Source organism: Pieris napi, chromosome 9 (genome assembly GCF_905475465.1).
Source record: "Pieris napi chromosome 9, ilPieNapi1.2, whole genome shotgun sequence".
In the NCBI taxonomy this organism is placed as follows: Eukaryota; Metazoa; Arthropoda; class Insecta; order Lepidoptera; family Pieridae; genus Pieris; species Pieris napi.
The window spans coordinates 10,599,904-10,621,673 of NC_062242.1; the positions used below are offsets into that span (position 1 = coordinate 10,599,904).

At 34.4% G+C, this 21,770-nt stretch overlaps 1 protein-coding gene and 1 non-coding gene across 2 annotated transcripts; both read right to left on the reverse strand.

Annotated features, from left to right (window-relative positions):
* Positions 1 to 8,257: 8,257 nt before the first annotated feature.
* LOC125052790 lies at positions 8,258 to 8,376 on the reverse strand. Its single transcript, XR_007117489.1, has one exon. It is a non-coding gene; the product is annotated as a 5S ribosomal RNA (ribosomal RNA).
* A 2,836-nt stretch (positions 8,377 to 11,212) lies between these two features.
* Positions 11,213 to 14,822, reverse strand: LOC125052667. The gene is made up of 2 exons (XM_047653636.1): positions 12,131 to 14,822; positions 11,213 to 11,986 (listed from the first exon to the last, which is right to left on the reverse strand). The coding sequence occupies exons 1-2, from the start codon at positions 14,307 to 14,309 to the stop codon at positions 11,580 to 11,582; spliced, it is 2,586 nt and encodes an 861-aa protein (XP_047509592.1). The 5' UTR covers positions 14,310 to 14,822; the 3' UTR covers positions 11,213 to 11,579.
* Between the last annotated feature and the right edge of the window lie 6,948 nt (positions 14,823 to 21,770).

A 21,770-nucleotide genomic window follows, 5' to 3' on the forward strand; every position in this document is an offset into this window, starting at 1 on the left:
TGATTCCACAGAAAGAGCAATTGATTATTTAATTAATAATCTTAATAGATATAAATAACGTGTTACGTTGTTTGTCCGCGATGGACTCCTAAACTACTTAACTGATTTTAAATTAAATTTGCACACCGTATGCAGTTTGATCCAACTTAAAAGATAGGATAGCTTACATCTTAATTTATAGCCGCAATATTATTTTATTGCAAATTAGTTGTTTATTATTTGACAGTCACAGTTCTAACAGATGGCGCTGCGCTGTGTTGAAAGTACCAACGTTTCACATAAGCTACAATTTAATGGAATAACCACCAAAAAAGCATGGTGGACTGGAGTTCTACTTCTATGTAATATAAAAAAAACCTTAGCCACAGCAACGCTTGGCCGAGTCTGCTAGTAATATTATAAAACAAACTTGCTTTACGCTATTACGTGTTCATTTGTTTTTTCTAGGCAAGTATGTGATCTGCCTTCTGTGCCTGACACACGCCGTCTTATAGGGTCTAAGCAAGCCGGTACGGTCAAGATGTTTTCCATTTAAATACTAAAAGTCCATCGATGCACAGCCGCGGATCGAACGCTGAACTCACTAGGGCAACATGCCTCCATCCTTATTCGGAAATTCGGTTTTGAGTATAGTTAGATAGTACAAATTACGTTTTATTTATCTACAGCTTGTATGGTCCAATTTTAACTGAAATATTATAAAACAATTATATAATTGAGTCATTTTAATAAAATTAACAGAATTTTTTTTGCTATCTATTAATATTTTCTAAGTATATTTTAAAATCATAGTATAGTAATACGCTTCACAATTAGGTCGCTTTCCGGCGAAGAGTCCAGCCTTGCGATTCTGTAACTCACTTTTCGAACTCACACAGCGGTTTTCGCATCGGCGGTCGCTCTCAAATCAGTCGTGAAGCAGTCATTTTATGATTTGGCATTCTGAAAAGGTGGGAGCTTGTAGTTTATTGTTTATCAGAATGCCAGGGCAGAAAACTATTAAGCTGCGAGAGTAAGCGGGGAATGGGAGATTGTTGACGCTGGACAGTGCGAGTCGAATACACAGCAAAAAGTGTTTCCAGCAGCGTTGATAATTGTCCGGAACGTATTGTCTCATAATCTCTCTCCTATGCGCTTTCTGTTTCATCTTTCATTATGCTTACACCAAGTTTGTTCTGAGCTAAATCCCTACGATGTTCTAGTGAATCAACCTTAAAACCCCCATCAAAAACTTAACAAAAAGTAGGGTAGAGGAGAAAAAGTTGTACCTTCTTTTAAATTAGGTTTCTTTTGCAAGCTTTCAATCGTGACAATGCAGCTAATAGCACCCTAGTGGCAGTGTCCGAGAGCCAGTTGGATTCCACAGGATTATGCACTTCTACTCACTCTATTTCCAGGAATATAATCATCTCAATCTGAACCAAATATTGTTTTTTTATGTAACAGGAGGCTCGCTGTACGCTCTTTTCTTGAAGGACTCTCTATTGGTTCGGAAATACTTCAGTGGGCAGCTGGTTCCACAGTGGTGGTACGCGGTAAAAATTGCCTTAAGACGCTCATTTGTGGAACGACGGATGTCAAGGTGATACGGAAGGTATTCTATATTTTTTTTTAAATAGACTTGTACCATCTTCACATTTTTCATCAATTATTTGACAACCATAATTGCAATAGACCCAGTGTGTCCTCACGGTTAACACAACTATCAAAGTCATACCAAAATAACAGCCCATACACCTTTGTATTGTTGACATGTCTTCTCGCTCCGATGGCAGATATGCGCATCCTATATAATGAAACAGTAATATTGTCTAATCCAGAGGTCGCACTGGCCAACACAGGTTACGTAATACATAGATACTGTTCTAATTCCTATGTGAATACTGAATGTATACATCCAGTTCAGAGTTCATTGCTTGAATGCTCTATGTATGCATTAATCTGTTAGTAGTTATTTGTAGTATTACCTAAATGCAACTCCCTATGCAATTGGTTTAAACTAAATATTCCGTATATAACATCTGGTTTTGACTTGAACATATATATGTATATTTATAAAGTAATTCGCGCACTCAACAAAGTAGTCACTATCAAATCTATATTCGCATTTGCCACTCGTACGGTGAACAACATTCAGACAAACCCGCTTGACTTAGATTAAACAGCGTTTATCAGGTATAAAATGGTGATCATGTACTTGCCTATTAAGAAAAATGATTAAGAAAGATACATCTGACTTTAAAATCGACTATAGTTTAGATTTTGAGTTTTAATTGTTTTGTTTAATATTTGTATTACGTTCGTGTATGTCATGTTTGCCTATAAGCGCTTGTCACATTGAAAATTGTATATTGTGGTTCAGATTCGGTTTATTCAGTCGGTATATTCAGCTTCTCCGTCTGTGGACCGCATTTCTTTTTTGTATACTTTCGGTTGGCGCTCTATGGTTTAGATTCACAAATCAGCCCGGCAGTTGGCGCTGCAGTCGGTACTTTCACACTTTGTTTAATATCCTCATCGCTTGACAGATAGAACTTATCAATAAAAAAATTTAAAAATAGACCTTGAGTTTGTAGCGCCACTGTTTGATTTATTTGTTTGTCGTATTGCTTTTATAACTAACTAGCTGACCCGGCAAACATTGTTTTGCCATGTATATTATTTCTAGGAAACATTTTTTTAGTTCAATAAAAATAACTATCTACTATAATAAAAAATAGGGGTTGATCGTAGAAGCGTGAAAATTAAGCGTTGTTTGTATTTTTGTATGCTGTATCATAAAAAAAATAAAGACAAAAAATGTTGTCTAAAAAATAAAAAATATATTTGGGGGTGGACTTCAACATTTAGAGGCATGAAAGATAGCTAGTAGCCAATTCTCAGACTTACTGAATAAGCATAAAAATTTCATATCGGCCTGAACTGCTGCGAAAAAAGGATAGTACGGCTGTCCCCAGACTAAACAGAAAAAGACGGAAGATTGCTTTAGTTTTTTTTTAATAGCTTAACGCAGAGCGTATTGCCACAGACAAAGGATTGCTTTAGTTAAACGGGTCTATTAGACTGGTGTATTTAATATACACAAGAAGATGAAATTTTTAAAGTATACGTGTAAAAGTAACAGTTGACGAGCTCACAAATTTTTATACATTTGATTTAAAAAAACGCAACAGCTTAAAATCATATAATGAGACATTAGTACACATTATTCTTATTTGTTTTCTACCGAAACATTTACCCTTTAAATAAAAGTTATTATATAAAGGTCTATACATATTTAAATATATTTTAACTAATGTACGAAAATCGCCTCATGTAGACCACAAGCCCATGAACAAAAAATACCTGTGAAATGACCCAACCTGAATTACGCTTAGAAGGCTGTTACTATAACTGAAAATAGCTCTGAGCACTATGCCGTCATTTCTGAGCGGTACATGTGAGTACGTGAGTGAATGGACTTTCTCAGGTACAATGGGGGAATTTCGACTAATTATTAATGTACGGCTTTGTTATAAGTGTATAGATGATTAAAAATAAATGTCGAAAAACCTAGTGCCGTACAAAAGTGATGGTGCCGGAAGTCGGTGCAAATTTTTAATTCGACGACAGTTGCAGAAGCAATATATGTCATTTATTACTGTACGGCATTTGTGTGATTCCTTTTGGACACATATACAGATACTTTACCCGTAAACGCCGTACATATTTCCAGCGGAGCGGTCGAAAGCCAAGGGTCGGAACCCTACCCCTACACCCATATACCCTAAGGTCATTGTAAAATGTACGGCAACATGTTCAAAATATTATTTAACACGGACAATAATGTTTTATAATTATGCCGTCCAAATATTATAGTAAATATTTGTGTAATTAAATATTTATCGAAATTTCAAGATTTACCCAGTTCTTACTGCTGTAAGATCAGAGAATAATGTACGGCAACTTGTTTTTTTACATAATGTTACTAAATATTACCGTTGTACATTATAGCCGTTCATTATAAATGGTAACAAATAAAAATATTATGATAAAAAATATATGAAATTTCCGAAATTTAGATGGCTTTTCAAATGCTCCTAGAGTAATATAGGGAGTAATATTTTCAAAGATTATTGTTATTTTATATGTAACAAATATAAATAAACAAAAAAAACCAGATGCCGTACATTTTACTCCAGATTATTCTTTACAGCTGATAAAAACTTCGACGACGTTTGAGGTGTCCCTTAAGGTCATTAATAACTGTACATATCTGAGTATACTACCATAAGGCTGTAAAGTATATTTACAGCCTTATCGTACCAGCAGAGAGAGGTAAAGGAAAAATATTTATAACAAAAATAAAAATATAAAACAGGGCGTCCCAAAGTTATGAGACATGAAGGGAAAGTACCTTAAATATCGCAGATAGGGTATTTTACTAAAAGAAGACTTTATGTTATTTTTAAAAGTTAGTAATTCTGCATTCAAAGATTTTTTAAAAACTACTTGCCTCATCTGGAAATCGAACCGGCTTAAATTTAAAAAAAAACACCCCTACTTTTATGATGCCAATCGAAAGAATGGCCAAAACCTAATAACTTTTCTAAAGTAACAGATTCGTAGGGGATTTTTTTAGGCCGAATACGATAGATAATGTTTTTATTTTGATTAAAAAGATATATTCACGCTGTTACTTTCTTTTAAAATACTATGTTACTTAAGAAGAGTTATTAGTTTTTGGCCATTCTTTCGATTGGCATCATAAAAGTAGGGGTGTATTTTTTTACATTTAAGTCGGTTCGATTCCCAGACGTGGCAAGTAATTTTAAAAAAATCTTTGAATGCAGAATTAATAACTTTTAAAAATAACATAAAGTCTTCTTTTAGTAAAATACCCTATCTACGATATTTAAGGTACTTTCCCTTCATTTCCCATAACTTTGGGACGCCCTGTATTGGTAGGCGACGGTAGCGGACTATCGAAAGTGTACGGCATTTATCTTTTATTGAAGATTGTCTAAAGTATTAAGAACCTGTGTTATTACCGTACAGATAAAAGTCACCGGAAAATGACTCTTTTCTGAGGAAAGTATTTTACCCCATACACCTATGTGTTCCACAAAAAATGTACGGCATGCTGGAAAATGTTATCTATTTGTGAAGTACTCTCAAGATCATTTAATTTTATGTTGCTTCATATCATCATCACCTATATGCTAATCAGACATATGTTGCGACCCTTGGCTTTCGACCGCTCCGCTGGGAATATGTACGGCGTTTACGGGTAAAGTATCTGTATATGTGTCCAAAAGGAATCATACAAATGCCGTACAGTAATAAATGACCTATATTGCTTCTGCAACTGTCGTCGAATTAAAAATTTGCACCGACTTCCGGCACCATCACTTTTGTACGGCACTAGGTTTTTCGACATTTATTTTTAATCATCTATACACTTATAACAAAGCCGTCCATTAATAATTAGTCGAAATTCCCCCATTGTACCTGAGAAAGTCCATTCACTCACGTACTCACATGTACCGCTCAGAAATGACGGCATAGTGCTCAGAGCTATTTTCAGATATAGTAACAGCCTTCTAAGCGTAATTCAGGTTGGGTCATTTCACAGGTATTTTTTGTTCATGGGCTTGTGGTCTAATGATTATTTGGGTCAAAAAACTGCCTCGGTACTTTCCCTCGCCGTCAGAAAGCGTTACCCATCAGTACTAATATCAAGGCTTGCATTCATAATCTAAAGGATGATAGTCGCAAGTTTAGCATTTATATAAGGTAAACCATTCTATACATACTAATAGGTAACAAAATTTAACATTGATAAATGTAAGAAAGTTTTATTTAAGTTTTACCACTCATGAGTAGTTGTCGATTTTAACTTTATAATATGGATAACTCATACTTCTTGAGATCTCCGGGGACGGTATGTTAGCGTCAATTAAAACATGGATAGCTTTATTCAGTAACTATAACTAGTGTTAAAGCTAAAATTACTGCATGTGTAAAATAAATATTTGTATTGTTTTGTTTTCACAATGAAGCAAATTATACATATATTTTATTTAGATAGTAATATTAATAAAAATATTTATGTCCAACACATATATACACAATGTTTACAATATTCTTAACCAACATAGGAATAATAATAAATAAATAGAAAATTAAAACAAATTTATGAAGTTTGGTTCCTGTGGCAGTGTACCTATAAGGCTGGCAGCATTTCCTGGCTGTATTACAATACTTATTCGTTGAGCGAGGAAAGCACCACTCTGGGGTCACCGGTACTGTCTACTATTTATAAATTACTATATAATATATTTAGAATCTATATATATAAAAATGAAACCCGTTTTCCGTTGTCACGACATAACATGAAAACGGCTTTACCGATTTGTCTGATTCTTTTTTTATAATATTCCTTGAAGTACGAGGATGGTTCTTACGGAGAGAAAAATTTAAAAAAAAAATGAAAAAGTCTAAAAACAACACTTTTCTATATTCCCATACAAAATATTCGTAATAATACTTAAAAGTCAATTTGAACTTTAATACCATCGCATAAAGTTCAAGTATTAGTGGAGGGGTTCCGGGAAGGTAAATTTTTATTTTTTTACATAATGTATTTGTTGTCTTATCAATTTTCTTTTTTTTGTAGACCAGTGTCCCGAATAGCAGAATAAGTATTTTAAACAAATAAAGAATCGACTGTTAGGCGGTACAATGTTCGCCAGGCCAGCTAGTTGTTTATAAATATTCATATTTGTAGGTGTTTACCTCTTTACATGCTTTTTACAAGCCTTCTCATATTACCTGACTATATTCCGCAGTGTTGGTCTAGTAGTTTCAGCTTGCGACTCTCATCCTTGAGGTCGTAGGTTTGAGCCCCGGCTGTGCACCAACTTTCTGCGTGCCGCATTAAGCATTTGCTCGAACGGTAACGAAAAACATCGTGAGGAAACCTGCTTATCTTAGATCCAAAAAGTCGACGGCGTTTGTCAAGCACAGGAGGCTGATCACCTACTAGCTCATTAGATTGACAAATGATCATGTAACATATACAGAAATATGAGCCCCAGACATAAAAAGGTTGTAGCGCCACTAGTCTTTCTCGTCTCATATTCCGTAGTCCACGTGATTTCGTGTCTCGATTTTGGCAAAACTATTTTCAGCAACAATTGTTGTATTTCAACACAAAAACATACAGAAATACATATTTAAGCCTTCCTCATACTATCTACTGATGAAGACAATTCATCGTAGTTTTTGATACTATCTATCTTAATTAATAAAAAAAAATGTTTATTATGGAATATAATATATAGGTATCACTTATTCCACGTCATTAAATTTGTATCGGTAGACATCCCTACTCATCGGCAAAGAAGACAGAGCGTGTAGGCCGAGAGAAAAAGCCGGCGTAAAAAACTCTCGGTTCTCTTTTACAATAGCAAATCAACATACAAAATGACTATGTCAAACAACACTTATTTTAAAACAAATATCGCAAATTAATTAGAAGTAGCCTGTCTAGCACTAGTCCCAGGCCCTTTTATCAACTAGATAATCGTTAACTTTATAGTTATTTATGCTCATATGCTAAAAGCTCTTTTGCTATTATTATTAATTTTCTTTATTACTACAATTATGTATTTACAGTGTATATTCGCGGTTGCTTGGCAGACCTATGCGACTATCAATACAAAGAGTCCCCTCGTGACTTGTGTGCTGCGGGCTACTCGATTGTCAGATTGTGTGCCTTCCTAAGTTCTCATGTAATTTTCACACAATACCTTTTAATAACAAATTTTCATAATCATCTGATTGTCCTCCTTGTAAAATGTGTGATGTTTGAGATATTTAAAATACTGTGTGATATTAAATATGTACTGTCTCCCTCTTAGATAACACAGTTCCAATTAGCGACACAGTGACAAATTAGTAGGGTCATTGTTTAGTTAGGGAGTGCCATTGCCTCATACTACTCAGTAGTTAAACAACGGAAAGTTGTGTACTTTACCAGCGCGCACCACCACTATGTGGAACCAGCTGCCCACTGAAGTATTTCCTCCGATGAGCCTTCTGCCCTTTTACCCCTGTTCTATTAAAAAACTTTAGAGGTGTCAAGGGACACCCGGATGGAACGAAATTTCTTTCGATTAATTTATATGTATTAATGGTATCATATATGGTAAATATATGGTATCATAACAGTATGATAGATTTTCTCGACACCAATCTTACGACGAAAAAAAAAAGCCAACATCACGAGGTGTTCCCAGGCGGTCACCCATCCAAGTACTGACCTCGACCGACGTTGCTTAACTTCGGTGATCGGACGAGAACCGGTGTATTCAACGTGGTATGGACGTTGGCGATAGCTAATTCGAAAATGTAAAATCTAACAACTATAGCAAAAAGTGTCGTTACAACTTTTGGTCTTAATTTATTCCGTCTAGCCCCCCTTCGCATCGCTCGATAACTTCGTTCCAACAAGACTAATTTAGTTAAATGATTCCAAAAATAATTTTCATTTCTTATCCCTACAAAAAAAGCCAACATCACGAGGTGTTCTCAAGCGGTCACCCATCCAAGTACTGACCTCGCCCGACGTTGCTTAACTTCGGTGATCGGACGAGAACCGGTGTATTACAATAGCAAATAGCAAAAAAGTGTCGTGACAACTTTTCGTAAGAAGTTTTTCCGTCTAGCCCCCTTTCACAACGCGCGATAAGGAACTTCGTTCCAAAAATATATTAAATTCAGACGAATAATTTACCAATCGAGGGGTGGCACTCATATTTAATGTGATGCAGTCATTTGAATACTAGTAGTGGGCAGTTCTCAACGATTACTCAGCGCTAGAATTTAGCGTTTGATGATGCGAGGTAGTCCTAAGGCCGTGAGTTGAAACCCCGGGCTTTTGTATGATACGTTCAAAAGATGCCCAAGCGGTAAATACATCGTGAAGTAGGCATGTATTGATCTCAAAAAATAGTTGCCTAAAGAAAATAAAATTACGTGAACGTAACATAACGTAACGTAACGTTACCTCCTCCTTAAGTTTTTTTAATTTTTTTTTAATTTTTTTTTTTAATTTTTGTTGAAAATAAAGAAAATTCAGCAGAAATGTGTCATCACTTTTTTCATATTGTAGTCAGATTAATCCTTATCAAAAAAAAGTTTATAAAGAATATCTATTTGTTATTAAACCTGAATCTTTTTTGTTGAAACACTATGGGGTTTTATAGACCATAATGTCATATTATTTTATGAAGCTGTCAAAGAACTCGTCGCAAGCGTCTGGCCAATAAAAAATACCATAAACTTAATGTTGGACAAACAGACGGATAAATATAACGACATAATGACAAGTGGAATACTATTATAACCATTTTTGTGATATAATAAAACGGCTCATTGGTCTAGTGGTAAGTACCCCTGACTGCGAATCCATGGGTCCCGGGTTCAATCCCCAGCTGAGACAAACATCGGTGTGACGAGCATTTGGTGTTGTGCTTAGGTCTTGGGTGTTTAAATATGTATTTATATGTCTATCTATTTATAATATGTATGTATCGGATATACATACATATTATTGCCTAGTACCCATAACACAAGCTTCACCAGCTTAGCATGGGACTAGGTCAATTGGTGTGAATTGTCCAATCATAAAAAAAAATTGTATACACAATATTATACAATCAATGTATACATAATATGTACCAAAGAAATTTGATTTTTTATTGCACATATATGATATATGTGCACAAGTATGAAGATACAACATTGTCAAATGCAGTACAATTATTTTCGTATAATATAGTTGGGCTATGAAAATAAAGATTTTTCTTCAGATATATTTTCATTTAGGAGATACACCACACTTCACCAAGGGCTAGGCCCTGAGAAGATTGAAAAGGACAAAACCAATCGAATTAGTGAACTAGTGTGAGTGCACGTTAGTCTTAAGTGTTAATCAGTCGTTAAAAAATAGAACACAAGAACAGAGTATGTTCCCTTTAATAGATATGTAAGAAGTGTTATTGGACACTTTCTTATGTTTAATATCCTTTTTAGTAAATTAGGTTAGACTTATATTACTTATTATTCCTAAATTAGGCTAGATCGTAATGTTCCATGATGTCTGAGTAAAGACATGTTTTAAAATAATGTAGGAGATACTAAATAACGAAAATAAATTATTAGTTAAAATGCAGCTGCTAAAAACCTGTATACAAAGAAAAATCGGGGATAGTAGAGTAATCTGCGGCAGCCCTGTGCTTTATGTCAGCTTCATGCCAAAATTCACTCTTTGCTGACTGCAAAATGGTATATTTTGCACTTTTTGTTTACTTTGTTCTATCTGTTTTCTTTTTTTTTTGCGGTTATTTGCAATCAGCCCTAAGGCTATGAGCGAATTTTTTCTGTGGTGCTGACATGCTGTCATGTGGAGTGACTTCCCATTGGAAGCATCTACTCATCTTCTGTCTCGTGCTACTGCCGGTCTTCTAGCTCCAGAATATGGTGACGTTTTAGTCGACTCACATACTGTCAAATGGTGAGTTGGCGAGCAAGTTCATTCGGGTGATAGCTTAACCGCTCTTTATGTTTATCTATCTAATATATAAAATTCTCGTGTAACAATGTTCGTTCCCATACTCCTCTGAAACGGCTAGACCGATTCTCATGAAATTTTGTGTGCATATTGGGCATGTCTGAGAATCGGACAACATCTATTTTTCATCCCCCTAAATGTTAAGGGTAGTCCAACCCAATTTTTTTTTTTAATTTTTAGAAATTTTTTTTTTTTTTTTTTTTTTGTATGATACAACATTAAAAAATACATACAACTCTACATTTTCACCCCTCTATCACCAACCATTATTTTTATTTGTTAATTAAAATCTTATGACTTGAACTCTGAGGTTTATATACAGAAAAAGGTAGGCTAAGTAAAATCTCATTAAGGAGAAACGAGAAATTTTATATATTAGATATCATAAGAGTACAGCACATCAAGCCTATTGTAAACGTATAAACTTAAATACAAAAATAATGCAAAAATATATAAGTTTCAGGTAAAGGTCAAAGGATTTAAAACAGTACTCATAAATGAAATAAGACGCTCAGTTCAGTTGATAGCAAATAATATTATGTCAGATAGTCCGAGTCCCTTACATAATTTACTTGAAAAAGAAAAGACTAAAGATGTGATTAAACATTTATTAAATATAAATTAAAAGCAATAACTCGAACAGAACTAGGAAAAGACTAATGAAATTCATGAACAATAATAACATTTAAGAAACTTGGTAGTAGATACTAAATATATTGACACATGATTTGTTGTTTATATATTCGTTAACATTATTTTTACGTTATTCTAGTTTAAGTTAATACATTTTCTTAAAGCTAAGGTAAGACAAGATATAAATTCTAAAGTTGTATAAATCTACCACCGATTCGGAAAAGGAGCTACTAAGAAGAATCGGCAAGAAACTTAGTGCCACTATAAATACTTCACATTAACTATTTCCTTAAATTAATTGTGCATACAAGGTTCGATGCACTATGGCTCATTTTCTATGACTAGCTCTGAAGCTTGCGAGTAAAACACGTCCATCTTTCTCAAGTACTATGCCACTGCCATTGGCATCTGTAAATGATATAATTCTTGAATCACCTTCTTGGCCAATCGATACCGTATAACTACTTGAAGGCGATTTAATAGTGTTATTAGCTTGGTCTATATAAGCAGTAAGTGGCTCGGTACTATGTTTATAGATATGATAGGCAGCGGAAGCTCTTCCACCAAATTTTATCTTTAATGAACGAATTTCTTCAACTAGTTTCTCATCAGGTAGTCCTTTTGGTACCACTTGCACTCCAACCATGTCATTTTCATCTACTATTTTCATGAAATCATTCAACTTTTGCTTCAGCTCTGTCGTGTTGTGAAATGTTTTCTCTTTTGCTTGTTGACCTGAAAATAAAAGTAGTTTTGTAGACACACATTAAAATATATCTACCGAATTTTGTTTATTTTTATATCACTACAAAAGATATCCTAGTTAGTTATTTAGTTCATATTGACGTAATAGGAGTATAAATAAATGTGAATACATACGCAACCAGACAGTCTTCTTCGCATTGTGCGGTAATTTTGTGGTGCCATTTCGAAGGCTTGCTTCAATGTTTGCGGATGTTTCATCGACATATGTCATTGCAAATTCACTGTACGCCACCATTTCACTTACATTTTTAGGGTTCATCTCAGATACAAACTTCATCATGTCATTCGTATACACTTCAGCTTTCATCATATTTACTTCAGTTTTAAAAGTGTACAATCTGTCTTTTTCGTGTGGTAAAAGATTTTCTTTGAGTATATTTATTAAATTTTCTTGAGTAACTGATCCGCGGGCCCATTCTAAACTTTCTTTTCTATGTACCTCAAAACGCAATCTGTATTGACGGACACATAATTTTACAACGTCGGAAGGTAATTTTGAGCTAGTGACGGTATCCTCTGGTTTTAGCTCGCCAATCATTTTGAACATTGATTCAAGTGAGTCGGTAGGTATTGACTGTAGCTTTCTTAAACTAATTTGTATTTGACCATTTAATGCAATTGTTGAATGGCCTGTTTTACTGATTGCAGTTACTGGACATACAGTAAACAACCCATGATCCTGAAATGATATTAACTCTCGAATAGACCACTGATCCATGGAGCTTGTATCTACTTTACTTAAATGTTCACCGACAAATCTAAATAGGGGCGACGACAATTCAAGCGTTTCTGTAATTTTGAAAGGTGGAGCGTTACCTATTATAATACTGCCGTTGATTAATTTTATATCGCCCCAAGAAGGTGAAATTGTATACCTTTGCCACAGTGTCAAAACTAACTCAAGTGTAATTTCCCTATTTAAATGAGCTGCTTGAGAAAACTGCTGTAAGCCAGAAAGAAGTCGCAAATCGTCATGAAGGTAATTACGCAAACTTAAAAAAGCTTCTTTTTGTTCGGGGTTAAGTCTTGCTACGTGCTCAAAGTAATGCATACCATCTATCATTAGATGAGAGAATTCACTTGTAGAAATATTTGACCTGTGAGCAGTATGAAATAAATGAAGTAGATTTTCGTCATTCTGCACTCTACTTCTAACTTCTGTAAATTCATCTCGTGCGCTCGGAGGTAGTTCTTGGGATATACGAGCAAACGCTTCATTATGAGCCTCTGCCATAATAACACTTGCTCTTTTAAATGTAAAGGTTCCCTTGGTCCAGAATGCTAAAAGCGCTAGATTTAGTAAAATTTCACCTGCACTCATTTCTTTAATATGCTGAATTAAGTAAACTGTGTTGTTAATAATCGCAACAGAGTTAAGGCTTAAGCTAACGCCATTAACTACATTTGTGAAAACTTTTTGCGCGTTTGCTAGTTCTATTCCACGAGCTGCGACCGCTGAAACTCTCATACTGACACCCATAGCCCCAAAACCAGTTACATTAGCGGCGACACCTAACCATAACATTCGAGCTGTTTCATCCTTAAAGGGATCAATCGTTTGTCCATGATCACCTCTATCAACTAATTCAGAAACTGCTCTGGTAGTGCCCCATATAGCACTTGCCCCACCTGCTACTGCTAAAAATGGTGCAAACGGACCTGATAAGATAATTAGTCCTACAGCTGAGCCGATTCCTATTACTCCAGCAGCAATATCAACGCCTTCTGTAACTTGATTCTCTACTCTAGCAACGGGTGTATTATATGGTGGCGTAACAGCAGTACGATTCCCATTAGAGACTAACTCGAGTCCTTTGGGGTATATTATTTTACAAGGTGGTAGTTTATTATTGTGGTCCCAATCATAGAAGCTGCTGTAATATCTTCCTATATTGTCAACATAGTAAATAGTTGAGTTTCGATAACGTTGTACTTTAAATACCGGTATTTCATAGAGTTTATTGTTAAAATTTAGCTCAATGGGAATCACAGTGATATAATTGAAATCATCACCATTGCAACGATCTTTAATTGTTTCTATAATAATGTCTATGGCTTCACGAGCAGTTCCTTTGAAAAAGCAGAGATTCGCACTTTCTGCCTGTTGTAATTCATACTCCGACCAAGTAGTTGGATCACTAAGAGGTAATCCCAACGCTATACCTATTGTATTAGCAAGGTCTGTACCTCCAAGAAGTTGTGGTTCATTTCCTTTACCATCTCCTCCTCTGTGTAGATACTTATCAATATTATCGGTAGCTTTGGAAACCCAATTATAGTCAGTAACGTCCATCTTCAGCAAATAATATCTTTATCAAAATATGAATTAGATTTTTAAAACCACCACCAGTGTTCTGATGATAAATTTGAGCTTTTTGAAATAAAGTCAGGTCGATGTCCTGTCTCTATCCACAGTTTTAGACACCTTTCAAACTCGTCAACTACTTCCGCTTTGTTTAAGTCTTGCAATGCTTCATCAAAATTAGTATTTATTCCTTTGAATGCTTTGAAAAGAACGTCAATACCAGATCTAACTTGGCAAATATCATCAAATGATCCGACGAGGTCAAAATAAATTCGATAATTTGGATAAAGAAATATGAAACTTTCTATCCAAGCAGCGTTTCTTTCAATTTGTGAGCAGATATTGGATATTACGTAAATTTTTTTTTTTTAGTATATTGCCAATTAATGCTGCGCCCAGTTTCAAACAATTCCTTAAAAATATCTTCTCCAACTAGGAACCAGGCGTTAGGGCGCCGGCCTTTTATTTCTTTGGGTGCTTGTTCAAATTTAGTAAGGTGTTCTGTAAAATGTATATTTCATTAAAGTTATCAGTTATAAAATAACTATAATAAATTCTTAAGCTAGCTGAAGAAATTCGTAATAAAAATTAAATATATAGAACACTAAAATAAATTTTAAAATATGGTCCTTGTGTACCCTTAATGGCAGTATTACCAGGCGCCAACTCAAATCTTTAATTAGCTCCTGTGTACTCGAACTCTACGTCCTAATAGTATCTCCTCCAAAAGGCATTGGGAGAACGGCTCTTGTATGTTTAATGTTTAATTAGTTTAAATTTAAATTAATATGAGGAAGTCTATATTTATACTTACTTACTTTAAAGGTGTTTATTAAATTATCATTCTAATTAATAAGTTTTTTTTATGGCTCTGGCACGGTTTGTGCATTTGCCAGCGTCAAGTATAAGATTTTTTTATAATTCGTGCTTGCCATTAGAAATGCGACTGTGCCCTCCATGTACGGTTTAAGCACTCGCCCGGTACCGCACAACTCTCCCAAAGGCCGAGAATAAATTTAAATTAAATTAAAACTTGCCCTCGAACCGGAAATCGAACCCGGTACCCCTCACCTATCTGCCACTTAATAAGACCGCTACGCTATGAGGCCCCTAAGTAGAATAAGTTATGTTATTTTCAACGAAGATTTGATATAAAACCTCGTCGATGGGTAAATAATATCATTAATTGGTACACAAATTATAATAACCTTTTATTTTTATCTTGAACGACTTTAAACTACTTGAATTTATATTTAATTTGATTTTAACTTGTGTGAGTACTTACCGACAAATTAATTAGAAACCGCTGTGCGACTTTTTATTACTTATTTTACACATAAAGTGAAATTTACTAATTATTTGGAAATTTCAACATATATATATATATATATATATATATTGCATTGATACGTTATCAAAGTTTGCGGTAGTTGATATATTTTCAAATATAGTACGATCAAAACTGCATTTAAAATTATCGAAATTGCAAATGGTGCTACTATAATTTCTACGAATTATTAAAGGTTTAGGAAAGTTTCAACTAAAACACTCATCTTTTCATCTCATTTGACAAACGCACAGAATTTAAGGTCAAATAGTGTAACTAGACTAATAAAATATTATTCATAAGGAGAAAAGTCTAGTAAAATAATTAGTAAATAGGCAAGTTTTAATTAACTAAATATCCATAATCCATTTACTATTTATAAAATAGTTTTTCTAACTTAAACTTAACTCTAAATAATTGGCTAACCTATGAACATCATTATTCTTTTATAAACGCGTATTGCAACGATTATTTATACATTAAAATGTTAAGAGAAATATAATAAATAAATAACTATTTAAACTGCAAATTGAGAGTATATTTATTTGTTAAAGTTCGACACAACATAAATATGAATATTTAAATAATATACTAATTAATTAATTAATAACAAAATAAAACAATTAAGGTTAGTTACCTTGAAATATAATAACTAAAATATATTATTAAAAGGAGTCCCTTTAAGCAAGATACTGGCAGCGTTCCCCTTTGAATAGCAAGACTAAATCCCAAGAAACACCTGTCAAGTGTCATGTCGATAAACCTTTTCGTTATTTCCCTAAAAAAGCAAATTCTCATATAGATCAATTTCGATACTTCATATTCCGTTGTAATATATAAAAATAATTTTCAACAAATATACAGCATTTAAAAATATAATAAATTAATTTTCAATTTTCAGCGATTAGACAGGAAACCACAGCCAATGAAAAAGATAACACAACGTGTGATTACTTATTTTTCAATAGGTATTCTTGAAGTTCACCTAATAATGACAAGACAGTGTCATTTTATATATACCGTATATAATTATAATATATTAAATGCAGTTATTAACCTATCCTCTCTATGACGTTCTTCCCCCTAAAGTCCCCCGTCCTTTAAGTGTTAAATGTCTGTTAATGTTTGTGTTTAGTCCATATTGTAGATTTTTATGTAAATATATAGAAAGCAATAAAATTTAAGTGTAATGTATATAAATTATTCGTAAATAGGAAATATTAGGTATTTAATACTGTTATTATTCATATTTGTGTTGTCTATGCTGTCTTAAAACTAACAATCGAATTTCAACTTTTTTTAATTATTATTTTCACCGATCAATCTCCTTCGTGCCTTCTCCATCTACACGACACTGGCGAAGTACCTTGTGCCCAGTTGGCACAAATAAAAGCCATTAAAAGAAATGCAGTCACAGTAAAGTAATAAAATTAGAATGGTATAAACCAAATTAAAATATTACAAGCAAGTCTGTCGGCTTCGCACGGCTAGACAACAATTTTGTAATATTTTGGAAATAAATATAACCTATACAATAAGCATTATGTGGCAACAATGGTGAAATAGTGCAAGAAAGTGGTGGTCCAGTGGTTTTTACGATAATTCGTAACAAACATACAAATATTGTCTCTCTAATATCAGGCCAGATAGATTTGTATTTAAAAATATGAACCATATACAGCGATTTTGGTCGTTCTTACCGTATAGGTATGGCAGTATGGTATTGAGCAGACCCAGTTCAGCATCTGTTTCCTTTTTTTTGCTGTCAATATTAAGTGTCTACGGAGATGTCAATTTCTTTCCCCATTGTCAGGAGTAAATTTTTACGAGAACGAAGTAACTATTCATACGGATATCCGTATGAATAGCGCAGTGAAGATAGTTTAGATAGGTTACTGGACGAATAAAAATATATAATTTAGTACTTGTATATCATTGTTTGCAACTTTCTGTATTATTTAATTCTTACAAGAATAAAGTGTTTACTTTAATATCCAAAAAGTACCCAAAACCGAATCAGAGCACCCCACTATCCACGTGGTCTTGTCTGCCTTACCCCTAGAGTGTATATAAAAAATCGGAGACGCGGAGGAAGACCAGCCGCCACCCGCTGTAACAAAGAACAGGCTTTGGTACGCAAGGGTGGAGGAGCTGCATTTCCCGTAGCGCCGGAGCTGTCCAAAAAATATATCATTATTCGGTTAGGTTAGGTTAGTATATAATAAAATAATAGTATATAATAAAAATAAAAAAAACTACTAAGTTACTGGAAAAATAAATTAAATTTAGCGCAGTTTACGGATATCCGTATGAATAGATGCAGTCTAAAAATAAATAATGAATTAGTGCACAGCCAGGATAATATTGCTATATCATATTATATATTTATTATCGCTATACAATTCATCATCTTTGCACATATTCTTCTTCTTTTGGTGCCTCGGCAATACTTGAGGTTGGCCGCCAGTCTCGTGACGCGTGTCTTGTCCTGCGCCAGATGCAGAAATTCTTCTTAACGTTACGAACCCATGATTTTTCCCTTTTTTTTTTACTTAGGGAAATGCATTGCGTATACCCTACCGCGGTGCGACTGCTTAGTGCGGGAGGGTTATGTGGGACTCGCGATTGTGCATACCCACTAAAACCCCAAGGCGCCAACAACAATCGCCTTAGGCGGGATGCGGTAACAGCAGAGCATGATTTTTCCCTCTACCAACCAAACTTACTGAGATAGTTGTGGCAAGGCCCAACACGCGGCCCAGGTAACTTTCCGTTATTTCCAATGTTCTGCCCAATATCACAGTCATACTAATAAAATTCTTCAGGTGTCTTCTGTTGCAAAGTACTACGAGCATGAAGGCAGAGAAGAAGATGATGTTATTATGTATAGTGGTAATGTTTCTGAAAAAAAAGACTTAATATTTCTCTTTATAAGGATTAAGTCGGTATTAAATGTGTTCAATATATGTACTTAGTAAGTTAGTACTAGTTACTTTTTAATAAATAAAAAATATAATTTTGCCACGTAAATTTATGTTTATATATATTATGAAAATAAAGACACTACAAAATTTGTCTTTACTTTTCCAACTTATTACTAAATATTCGGCATCTTTAACAAACCTTGTTTCATACACAAAAGATAAAACTTTCGGTCGCATGCGCATCTTTCATTTGTACATCAAGTCAATACTCACTGAGTGGTTTCAGTGTTATAGCGGCATAAGCATTGCCGTATTCGTTGGTCACACTACAATTGTACATTCCGTAGTGTTTGGACTGGCTCTGTCGAATTACTAAACTCGACTTTACAACACCGTCCGATGATCCGTCTAGTTTCGTTGCGTAGTCCTTAAATATAAAAAAATTGTTCAAATTTTAATAAAAACGCACTTTAATTTGAAACTCTGTGATGGCAGCATATAATCCAAATGTTTGGTCAACATGTTTGAAATTAAACCAGTAGCATTATTATTAATTAATCAGTTACCATTACGCGATTTCTGTCAGCTACCAAAAACCTAATTGCCTTGAATCGCCTGAACAGTTCTTAAATTAAATTAAGAAGCCAATCAAGCTCCTAACAAAACGAAATAACCGATTGATCAATTCCTTTAGGAGTTACGATGCCTTACAAACGTCAAACTTATAACACAACTCTGTTTGGGTCGCGAAAAGACGTCAGCAGCTTAACAATTTGACAAAATACGTACACAACGGGAACTCACTAACTACGTCAAACCTTAAAATGGAAGTGCGTTCATTGGTTATGCAATACCAAGAATGTTCATATAAAAACTTACGTAGATATATTGTAACATTATGACTTAGACTGAGCGATGCTTGATGCTTGAATGGTATGGCATTATCATCTTTTACTGCTAGCTGTGGTGAAGCCAGAAAACTGTATAACTATACTAGTGGACCCCACAGTCGTTGTCCTGCATGATATTTCAAGCTATTAGGATATTAAAGTATGAAAGTACCGACTGCAGCGCCACCTGCCGGGCTGATTTGTGAATCTAAACCATTCCCAGATCCCCTTGAACACACACAAAAAATTTCATCAAAATCGGTCCAGTCGTTTGAGAGAAGTTCAGTGACATACACACTCACAGAAGAATTATATATATAAAGATTTAGGTACTCTGGTTCTCCCAAACTAATCTCAAAGCCAAATGTAACAATGCTGTCTTGTTACTCATATTTGGGCCACATTTTTATTTTCTCCTGTGTAATAAAATGTTTTATTACAGTCCAATTTCAATATTTAATTTGTACGAACTAGATCTTTTGGGCTATACGAGTTTTAAGACGGTGGTATAATTGAGATGAAAGGGCATTTTTATTTATTGCTACGACTATTTTTATTAAAAGTTGGCTCTTGAACTTGGCCTTGCTTTTGTCATAAAATCTCTAGTTACTACTAGTAAACTACGATAAGATATCACTAACTGATGTCGATACAGCTAGACTTGTTTATTTTAGTTACTTTCATAGCCTAATGACTTATGGCTTATTATTATGGGGTCATGCTGCTGATGTCAAAACTATTTTCATCCTGCAGAAGAGGGCTATTTGTGCAATCTATAATTTAAAATGTAGGGAATCTCTTAGAGATAAATTCAAGGAAATTAATATACTTACCTTTCCCTCGCAATATATTTATAAAAATATTATGTATGTATACAAAAATAGTCATAAGTTTACTAGAATAGAACATACGCACAATGTTAATACTCGGAACAAACGCAAGCTGCAATTTCCCCGTACTAGACTATCTAAAGTTAGTAATAATTCTTTTTTGGGAAAAGGGATACTCTTCTTTAAAAAAATCCCAGAGGCTCTTTTATCTCTGCCTTTTAATAAATTTAAGAAATGTATTAATGAAAAGCTGTGTAAAAAGGCTAACTATAAAGTAAATGATTATCTATTATTATTATTATTATTATTATTTAATTAACACACTGGCAGCTTTTAATAAGCTGATGCGCGTGTATTAAGGGATTTGGAGAAACTTGTCCAGTCTATTTTTAAAGGTGTTCACAGATGGTGCACTGATCACACTTTCCGGAAGCCTATTCCAGTCGGCCACTACACGGTTTGGGAGAAAGTTCTTTAGGGAATTAGTGTTGTGTTGAGTGGTCTTAAGTTTTAAAGAACTACCCCTCAAATGCGTATTTTCACTTAAAATGAAGAGCTTCTCAATTCCTGGAACATTATAGTGGCCAGTGAGGATTTTATAGGTTTCAATGAGATTTCCTCGTAATCTCCTACTTCCTAAATCAGTAAGGTCAAGTGCTTTCAGACGCTCATTATAAGATTTCTTCCTGAATGACCTGATCATTTTCGTGGCTTTTCTTTGAACCCTTTCAAGCAAACTAATATCCTTTATGAAATAAGGATCCCAAATGCTGTAGGCATACTCTAATAGTGGTCTAATGTAACATTTATATATCTTTAAGAGTGTTCTTGGTGACAGGCATTTGAATGATTTTCTCACTAAATAGAGCATGGAATTAGCCTTTTTCACTATATTCATAATGTGACATTCCCACTTCAAATCACAACTGATGGTAACACCCAAGTCTTTTTGCGTGAATACTGGAATTAACTGCTGATGACCTAGGCGATAAGTAATGTGCGGATTTTTCTTTCCTATGTGCAATATTGTGCACTTATTAACATTTAGTGACAGAAGCCACTGCTTGGTCCAATCAAAAATATCATCTAAACCACCCTGTATTGCTTGAGATTGGGAGAGTGGATTTCCAAAAAATTTTATGTCGTCGGCAAAGATCGAATGTGAAATCTGTAGTGAGTTCTTCAGATCGGTCATGTAAAGAATAAAAAGTAAAGGGCCAAGTACTGATCCTTGAGGAACGCCACTTAGTACTTGTCGAGGCAAGGACAGTACATCTCCAATGCGAACTCGAAAATATCTTTCCGTAAGGTAATTCGTAATCCAAGCTAATATTTTTCCTCGGATCCCTAAGTGCTCTAACTTGCATAAAAGTCGGCGAACTGGGACACGGTCAAAAGCTTTTTCAAAATCTAGGTAGATTATATCTATAGGATCACCCCGGTCGATCTAGTTGATAAGAGGGCCTGGGACTAGTGCT